Source organism: Vicia villosa, linkage group LG6, assembly GCF_029867415.1.
Source record: "Vicia villosa cultivar HV-30 ecotype Madison, WI linkage group LG6, Vvil1.0, whole genome shotgun sequence".
NCBI lineage: Eukaryota > Viridiplantae > Streptophyta > Magnoliopsida > Fabales > Fabaceae > Vicia > Vicia villosa.
In genome coordinates, this window is record NC_081185.1 from 2,971,275 (window position 1) to 2,981,079 (window position 9,805).

General features: G+C 33.4%; 1 protein-coding gene across 1 annotated transcript; it reads left to right on the forward strand.

Annotated features, from left to right (window-relative positions):
- The first annotated feature begins 1,629 nt into the window (after positions 1-1,629).
- LOC131611133 ((-)-germacrene D synthase-like) lies at positions 1,630-5,086 on the forward strand. Its single transcript, XM_058883239.1, has 7 exons — positions 1,630-1,798; positions 1,880-2,156; positions 2,254-2,626; positions 3,761-3,979; positions 4,068-4,206; positions 4,309-4,557; positions 4,656-5,086. The coding sequence occupies exons 1-7, from the start codon at positions 1,673-1,675 to the stop codon at positions 4,947-4,949; spliced, it is 1,677 nt and encodes a 558-aa protein (XP_058739222.1). The 5' UTR covers positions 1,630-1,672; the 3' UTR covers positions 4,950-5,086.
- The last annotated feature ends 4,719 nt before the right edge of the window (positions 5,087-9,805 follow it).

Sequence of the window (9,805 nt, forward strand, 5' to 3'; positions counted from 1 at the left end):
GCAGATGCCAAACTCTTGAAATCTTTGTTCAAGCACTTCTCATTGTTGAATTGTTGAGTCCTATGAAATCTTGGCAAGTTGGCATATAGTTTCCTACCATCAAGAACAATGTTGTCGAGTTTGATGGCCATATTATTTTTGTCCGTTACGTTGAAGAAACGGACAAAACCGTATCTTCTACCCCTCTTGTCCCTTTTTGGAGGTATGACAACCTCATTAATATCCCCGAATTCCTTCATCTCGTAATACATGTCCTTTGCACTCCACCTGTCTCCAAACTCCGTAAAGAAGAAAGTAGTTGCTTCCGCCTTCTCGTTGTTTAATCTCCTTCCTCCTCCAGCTATATCCCATGTTCCTGCAACGTTCTTTCCTCGGTCTCTCCTCACTAATCTCTTCCATCCATCCTTACTTCCCATCCCTAAAAACATTTTAGCTGCATTTATTAATGAATGGTTATACATTGGCTGTTCTTATGAATTAATTGCTATACACGTTTTACTTGTTACATGGTGTCTCCTTTATTTTAAAAAGGAACACGTGGATAATAGCATGCCACACTCTTTGGACATGGAGAAATCAAGAAGAACATGATGACTCTTTCTCCCGTCCAATGGATCCTATTAATCATATCCTTAGAAGAAGTAATGATTATATGCAAGCCATCGATTTGCACAAGAGTGTGAATGTGAATGATAATGGTAATAACTTGATGGGGTGGAAGCCGCCTATCAAAGGTATGGTTAAGCTCAACACGGACGGTGCTAGCAGGAATGGTAGTGATGCTGGGTGTGGAGGAGTGATTAGAGATGAAGTAGGGCAGTGGAGAGGTGGTTTCTCTAAATATATTGGGCGTTGTAGTGCTCTCTTGGCGGAGATGTGGGGAGTGTATGAAGGTATTAAACTTATAAATCGTTTGGGGTATAAAACTGTGAAGATTAATATTGATTCTATGGAAGTAGTGCAAGCTATTGAAAAAGGTGTTGTGCGGCATGTGGAGTGTGTTGCTATCCTTCGTCATATTTTGGAACAAATAAAGCTTTTGGAGATAGTCATTATCTCGCACACTTCTAGGAACGCTAATGCTTGTGCGGACTCTCTAGCTAAGCATGGTTGTAATGATAGGAGATTCCTTCTTTTTGAAAGAACTCCAGATTTTCTTGTGGAGTTGTTAGAGTCAGATGCTGCTGGGATTGTTCCTAATGCAGTTGATTTGTAGTTGTTTTTCTTTCGGGCTTTAGCCCTCATCATTATCAAAAAAAAAAAAAGTTTTTTTAACCATGCAACTTGTGCTTTGCGGATAACATGAATCAATTGAGTCAATTGCTATGTATAATCCTCTATATTTTTAAAAATGATGTTATGTTTGTCATTAATTATGAAAAATGGTCTATGTTTATCATTAATTATTTTACGCCCTTAAAAACTGATAACGACTAAAAAGACGAGTATACATTACAATACATTAACTGGAACAGCAAACAATTGATATGTAACAAAAAGACGTATACATTTCAATGTGTGATTCAAGTTTACTTACGTATGGTTAACGAGGAGCACGTTTTGCCAAACTGGATAGATACTATAAATATAAACTCTCACTTCAAGTTATTCTCACCTTTGCAACCTTAAACTTAGAAAACGTCAATTTGTGTCCATAGGTGATAATAAAATCATGACATTATCAGCAACATCATCACTAGTTGCTCCTTCAACCACTAATAATTTATCTAGACGTTCCGCAAATTATCATCCAGACATATGGGGGAATCATTTTATTCAATATCTATTCCAACCTATGGTGCTAATTAATTTTACTTTATTTTCATTTACATAACTTTGATTTTTTGAATGGAACATATCTAAATTTTTTCTTGTGCAGGAATTGAATGAAATAATGAAGCATATTATAATGCTAAAAGAGAAGGTGAGGCTGATGCTAGTCCCTACAGACGCCTTGAGGGATGCTAATTTGATCGATTCAATCCAACGTTTGGGGTTATACCATCATTTTGAGCATGAGATTGGAGAATTATTACAACATATTCACAATAATTCTGTTCAAAATGGAACCATAATTCTTAATCATAATGAAGACCTTGGTTCTATTGCACTTGTCTTCAGGTTACTAAGACAACAAGGATATCACATTTTACCTGGTACGTAGACCCTACTTTACTATTTTTGTTAAAAAATGTTTTGAAGGTAAAAAAAAAACATAACCATGTGTATATATACATATATTGTCATTTTCAGATATTTTTGAGAAGTTCAAGAATGAGCAAGGAGGTTTCAATGAAACAGTTAATGGTGATGTTGACGGAATGCTAAGTTTGTACGAAGCCACACATTTGAGGATTCATGGAGAAGATATATTAGATGAAGCACTTTCTTTCACATCCTCTCATCTTGAAATGATGACCACTCAATTGAGTCCTTCTCTTGCTACAAAAATTAATCAGAGCTTAAAAAGGCCACTTTTCAAGAACTTGCCTAGACTAGTGGCCAGGAATTATATTTTTACTTATGAAGAAGATCCGTCGCATGATGCAACTTTGCTGTTACTTGCCAAATTAGATTTCAATCTGCTTCAAAAACAACATCAAAAAGAACTTGCTGATATTTCTAAGTAAGTTTTATTATTACATCTAATTGAATAATAGCAAAGTAACTTTGCTATGTACTGAGAATATTTGATTTATAAAAAACAAAAAACAAATCTTTGAACAAATGGCCCATGTACTTAGTGGTGGAGCCGACATGGTATAATGCCAACCTTCATGGGTTGGCTAGTGCTAATTTATCGGGGAGTTTGAAGAATAAGGGAGGAAAGAATTTTGAAAATTGGAAAGAATTGGATGAAAATGAGAGATTTTTGTTGAGAAGGTTTGTTTTTGCTCATAACACTAAAAATACAATAATTAAGAGAATTCAAAATTTATATTAGAGGAAGATTTTAGAGGGTTTTGAAAGAATTAGAAAAATTATTCAAATATAATTTTTGTTATTATAGTATTTCAAAAATTAAAAACACATTAATAATAAATATTATTTTATTATTCTAAATATTTTTTTTTTAGAAAAGGTATAACATGGTATAATAGCTCATGCACTCAGTGATTTAAAAATATGCACCTATATTTCTAAACAAATTGTATTTTGAATACTCTAATTTTTTTTTCCACTTTTGAATCAAAACTCTGTTTCTGTCAATGCATACACTTGCCATTAAGTTACAACAACTTTATAATATTAATTATATTTAGTTATTTAATAGTAAAAAGTAAAATAAATAAAAAACATAATCCATAAATTGTTATTATTATTATTATTATTATTATTATTATTATTATTATTATTATATTATTATAATTATTATTTTTAACCATTAGATTGAAAATAATTAATGGTGAAGATGTGTAGTAAGTTATAATAATTTACTCTTGAGGTAAGGATATCTCTAATAATAATAATAATAATAATAATAACAATAATAATAATAATAATAATAATAATAATAATAATAATAATAAAAAATAATAATAATAAATAATAATAATAATAATAATAATAATATTATTTTGTGTTGCAAGATGATGACTTAATTATTATTAATTATTATTGTTAATAATAATAAAGTTATTTATATTTATTTGAATAGGTCTGTCCGGACATATTCTCACCTCTTATTTGTAAGATAAACTCTCATGTTTTGGTATATGATTATTGAACTTATTTTGTTTTTTTTTTAATTATTAATTAGGTGGTGGAAAGATTTGGATTTTGCAACAAAACTGCCATTTGCACGCAATAGAATAGTTGAAGCATTCTTTTGGATATTGGGAGTATATTTTGAGTCTCAATATTCTGTTGGTAGAAAGATAATGACCAAGGTGATATCATTGGCCTCGGTAATTGATGATATATATGATAATTATGGTACAATAGAAGAACTACAACTTTTCACTCAAGCAATTCAAAGGTTTGATGTTTTTGGAGTTTCCACTTTTCACTTATAAATTTTGAGGGGAATTTAATTATTAACCTCTTATTTTGAATTGAAATTCTAGGTGGAATATCACTTGCATGGATTTTCTACCAAAATATATGAGATTTTGCTATAAAGCCCTTTTGAATGTTTTTGAAGAAATGGAGCAAGAGATGGTCAAAGAAGGAAGAGCTTTTTGTGTAATATACGTCAAAAATGAAGTAAATATTATAACTCTTCATCGTTTCCTAGTGTTACTTCTTTCTAAGTACTTTTTATCTAATTCATTTATTTTTTGTAAATTATTTTAATGTCTGCATCAGATGAAAAGATTGGTCCAGGCCTACTATACCGAGGCCAAGTGGTTCAGTAACAATTATATACCAACAATGGAAGAATACATGGCACTTGGAATAGTAAATTCTGGCTACTATCTAATGACAGCAACATCCTTCATTGGAATGGGAAGCATTGCTACAGAAGAAGTTTTCAAATGGTTAACTAATAACCCAAAAATTGTTAATGCTTCATCAATAATTGCCAGACTCATGGATGATATTGTTTCCAATGAGGTAATCGAGCACAAGAATTAATTAACAAATTTTCTTTCTTTAATCCTTAAATTATATTAAAAATTACATGTTTAATATTTTATTTTACATTTAATTAGTTTGAGCAGAAGAGAGGGCATGGTGCCTCTTCTATTGAGTGCTACATGAATCAACATGGTGTAACTAGAGAAGATGCAATTCATGAACTTTCAAGACAAATTACAAATGCTTGGAAGGATACCAATGAAGAACTTCTTGATTCAACTGATGTGCCAAAGCCTATCCTTATGCGAGTTCTCAATTTATCACGTGTCATTCATGTGCTTTATAAAGATGAAGATTGCTACACTAACTCCCAAGGATCAACAAAGAATGATATAATATCTATCTTGTTGAATCCATGCCCAATATGACAAAAAGGACTTTGCTTCTATTAGAGAAATTTTTAAAATATTTATTTGAAAAATTGAAAAGATTAAATTAATTTTAAATAAAGTAATTTAACATGTAATGTGTGATTGATGTAATGGTCGTGGCTTTTAAAGTGTAATTGAGATGTCATTGCATATTTATAATTTTATAACAATCAAAGTTTTTTTCATTGAATGGAGGGCAAAAGCCCTAGAGAGAGAGATTACACCAGTATTAATCGAGGGAAAGAGATTCTCAATAAGTCATCTTTAAAGAAAGGGGTTATAAAGGAGGGACAAACATTGAAGAAATAATATTCTTCCTGAAGATCAATGTCATTCTTGGCTAGAGCATCGCGCATTGGTTTGCTTCTCTATGCACATGCTTAATCAGATTTTCCTTATCCTGAGTGAGGAAAGACTTGATATTAGAGATGAAATTCTTTCCAATTCCACTACAAACATCTTTGGAATAGAAAGCTTGAACAACTAACTGAGATTCAATGTATCTCGATAGCCTTGAAGCCCAACTAAATAGCCAGCTTAATTCCTTCATAAATCCCCAGAGCTCTGCTACAAACTCATTACAAATACCGATTCTCTTGGAGAAACCCCCAAGCCATCCCCCTTCATTACCTCTGATAATACCCCCACAATCAGCTCTCCTCTTCCCATTTTTTACACCACCAGTATTCACTTTAACCCATCCACTATGACAAAAAGGACTTTGCTTCTATTAGAGAAATTTTTTAAAATGTATATTTGAAAAATTGAAAATATTAAATTCAAATTAAATAAACTAATTTAACATGTTATGTTTGATTGATGCAATGGTCGTGGCTTTTAAAGTTGAATTGAGATGTCACTGGATATTTATAGTTTTATAATAATCATAGTTTCAAAAGGTTGTTCCTCTATATCATAATTTTTACTATTAATAAATACACTTTAAATGCATAATTTAGGCACAAATTTATTTTTCAATGTTATGAAAATAGTTAAGAGAACTTTATTTTATGAAATATCGTTAATCGATATATTTGATATGAATGTATGATTTTTGTTAAGTTTCTAAAGAATTCTAAATGAGATTAGTTAATATCCTCATTTCCATCTTATTTGCTAAAGTTAGTTGGGTGATCAAGTCAAAATATTTGTATGTTAGACACATGTTTTAGAATATTTTTATAAGCAATATATGATTATGTGAGTACAAGGGTACTACTCCCATATACAATAGGGATTTCAAAGCAATTTTATCGAGTCCATAGAAACCTTGCACCAATCGTAAAAGTTGTTAGAGCCTCGAGATTTCAATCCTATTATATGTCAAATTCAAGTTACTAGTTTAATGTTGGTTATGACCTCCCCTATATCACAAGTCTCTCATTTGAAAATAATATTGTTCCTCTTTATCCAAATACACCAATATGTAACAAACCATATCACATGTTCCTTTTGTTTAGGCGCTTTTCCTTTCATGATTTTTGAGATCCAATTGAAGTGTGCTAAACCCTCTAATGCATGAGGTGCTTCCACATCTAACCATTCAAATATCATATCCTAAATCTTGATAGATAAAGGACAATGTAATAGAAAGTGAAGCATATCTTCTTCCATTGTAAAATAAAATACATAAGCTCTGTCTTAGACATAATGAATACCTTCAAAGGCATGTAATAACTCACAAAATGTGGGTTAACACACCCCTAAACTTAAACCATTACCTATCCTCAGGTGATGCGACAGGAAAAGATAAACATAACACACCAAGTAAAAACCGCCCTCTCATTTATCAGACCCATTTCTCTTCAACTCAGAGTTGTCTTCCCAAGGACTTGTCTCAAAAATAGGTATAACTCAGACTAGAGGCACAATAATGAACGATTGTTCCTTGAGCTACAAATACTTCCTGTCATGATAGAAGTCTTCTCTTAAGTTAACTAGCCTATTTTCAACTTTTGCTTGCTCTCTCCTATAGTCCAGAAACTTAGACTTGTAGCTTTGAATGGGGTTTGTGATTTTATAATTCTCTGAACCTATACCTAGGACCTACACTTGCATGCTTTTTATTTATCAAAAACCAAATTGCAGCTGTCTCACCTTTTCACTAGACGGGATCTCATTTGTGATGAGTCCAACCTTCTAATTATGGTAAGACAAACTACAGTTCCTCCGGTTTCAGGCACAAGAACTTATTTAAAGTAATGCTCTTCCAAATTTTGGCATAAGAGCTTTATTTAGGAGTGCACTTTTGGAAACTTCCTATTACACACATTGGTGAGCTTATTTGTTAAGACATGCAGTGTTCCCAGAGTGTTAGAATCCTTATAATTATTGTATCAATCACCCCACTAAGTATTAATTCTAGTTCCTATTCCATAATCAAAACTAAATCAATTCTATCACACATGATGGTCACTTAATAGGCTACTCAAGTTATAACATGTCTTGTCTATATAACATAATATCAAGATCAAAGTGCTCCTCAAGTCTTTGTTCCCTATGTTGTTAAAGTCCTAAGAAAAATTCCCTAAGTCTATACAGCAGTCTTTTCATAAGAGGGATATTACTTGAGTATTCTGTTTTGGTTTTATTATATATATATATATATATATATATATATATATATATATATATATATATATATATATATATATATATATATATATATATATATATATATATATATATTTAGCATAAACATGAAAATTAAAACAACAAAAGCATAAACATTTCATTAATCATCAAAAGGCTGCAAGCAGCCAACAATAAGACTTAAAGACAAAAGAACAAAAAGGATGATATAGCCATTCACAAGGATTAAAAATAAAAATTGAAAAACATTGATAGATATGATATGATGGTGGGTGATAGGGAGAGTCATTACTATAGCCACCACTCCCCTAAACTTAAAGCAAAGACAATGTCCTTACCGTTTAGTTGGTAGAATGAGGCGTGTCCCATTCCTCTGGCTTACAACCTAGGCATTAAGCCTGCTGCTCTTCAGGCGACTTTTGCGGACAACCTCATTATTCTTCTTTTTGCGAGCCTCCTTCCTGGAAGGATTTAGGGGGGACGGCTTCACTTTCTTTGGCTATGGTGCTTCAGAAACCACAGGAGTCTCATCTGCAACCTGAGCTTTGGATGACTTGATTGGTGTTTGCTTGGGAGATTCTGGATTTGGAGGACTCTTGACTAGAGTTGCCTTTTTGACCACTATCTTAGATGATGGAGGGGTGTTGACCTTCGTAGTTCCCATAACCTTCTTGGGAGTGACTTTTTTCAGTCACATCAGCATTGGTCTCCGAAGATCCATCAGTCAACTCTAATTCTTTTGAACTGGCTGATACTTCTCATTATTCTTCCTCTTATTTCTCATCTTCTCCTCCATTCTCATCAGCCTCTTCTTTTCCAGCTTCCCCCTTCTTGTCCTCGTCTCCATAGTTATTATCTTCTTCTTCCTCTTCCTCTGAAGAGTCGTACACACTCAGGTCTCCAGTTTTCTTCCCTTCTTTTTCAGCCTCCCCTTTTTTGTTCTTTTCCTTCTCCTTAATAACTTCAACAACCTCATTCAATAATTTCTTCCCAACTTTTCTTACTGCCTCTTCTACAGCCAAGGGAAGGGATTTCTCCTTTTCCGGTGCTTCTGCACGCATCTCCTTATGATCCTTGGCTTCCTGCTTCAGCAATTTTTCAAGAGTTTCATTATCGTCATCCTCATCATCAGTAGTTTCTTTTAGTAACACCTGACTCACTTCTCTCTTCTTTTTAGCCTTGGCTCCCACTGCTTCCTTCTAATTTTTCTTCTTTGGTTTCTCAAGAAAGACATCCTGAGGCATGCCTGAAACAGATCCACTTGGGTTATTTACTAGCTTCACCTTCACGACTTATTTTTCTCTTTTCTTAATGCTCTTCTCAACCTTGTTGATCTTGCTTTCCTCTTACTTGTCCATCCCCAAGATGTAGTATAGGAAACGATGAGCCGACACATCATTGTCCATGATCCTATACACCTTAAATTCCCAATCAAATCTTGATTTTTGGAACTTGAAGTACTCTCTTTGTTCTTGCTGCATCTGCATGATCACTTTTTAGGTTAACTTGTCATTTTCTTCATTGATTTCTCCTTTTGTTGAGTATTGCCTTGTCTCCATCCTCTTCCTTGCTCTTGGCTTCATGAGGAGTTACAGACTGCTCTTGTTGAAGGTTGTTGAAGCAGTACACACTTCATCAGTTTCTTTGTGTTTCGATCCTTTCTTTAGAAATAAAGTAGTGATCAGGCAAGGGAAATACAACATTCATTCCTTCTTCTTGGCACTAACTTGAATCTATTGAAAAACTATCTTTCCTATATTCACGTCCTCACCAGTAGTGATGCAATGTAACAGCGCTAGTCTGGACTTGTTGACCATTTCATTATGCATGGTCGGCTTCACTGAATGTTTGATGAATTGATACCAGGATTTCTCCTCTGGTCTCAAATCCATACTTTTCAAAGTTTTTTCTCCTGCCTCCTCTACCCAGGCAGTTTAAGGGTTGCGTAGAGATTGCATGTACACCTCGTATTCATCTTCTCTTGATCTCTCTAGAATCTCATGGTACAAGTTGTTAGGGTTTTTCAACCCAAACATCATGTTGATGGTGTCTTCTGAGTAAGAGGTATAACACCCTCTCACCATTACCTCATGCCTTAGATTGTTGGTTATTAGGTTGGAATAAAACTCCTTCACCATCTGTGTGTTGTAGGGTCCGGGCTGTTGGCACATTTTGTCCACTTCTTCATTTTGATTAGAGAACCAATGCCTCCATGGACCTATATTCTCTTCCTCTCGGTTCAGAGTGAAGCCACGTTCATA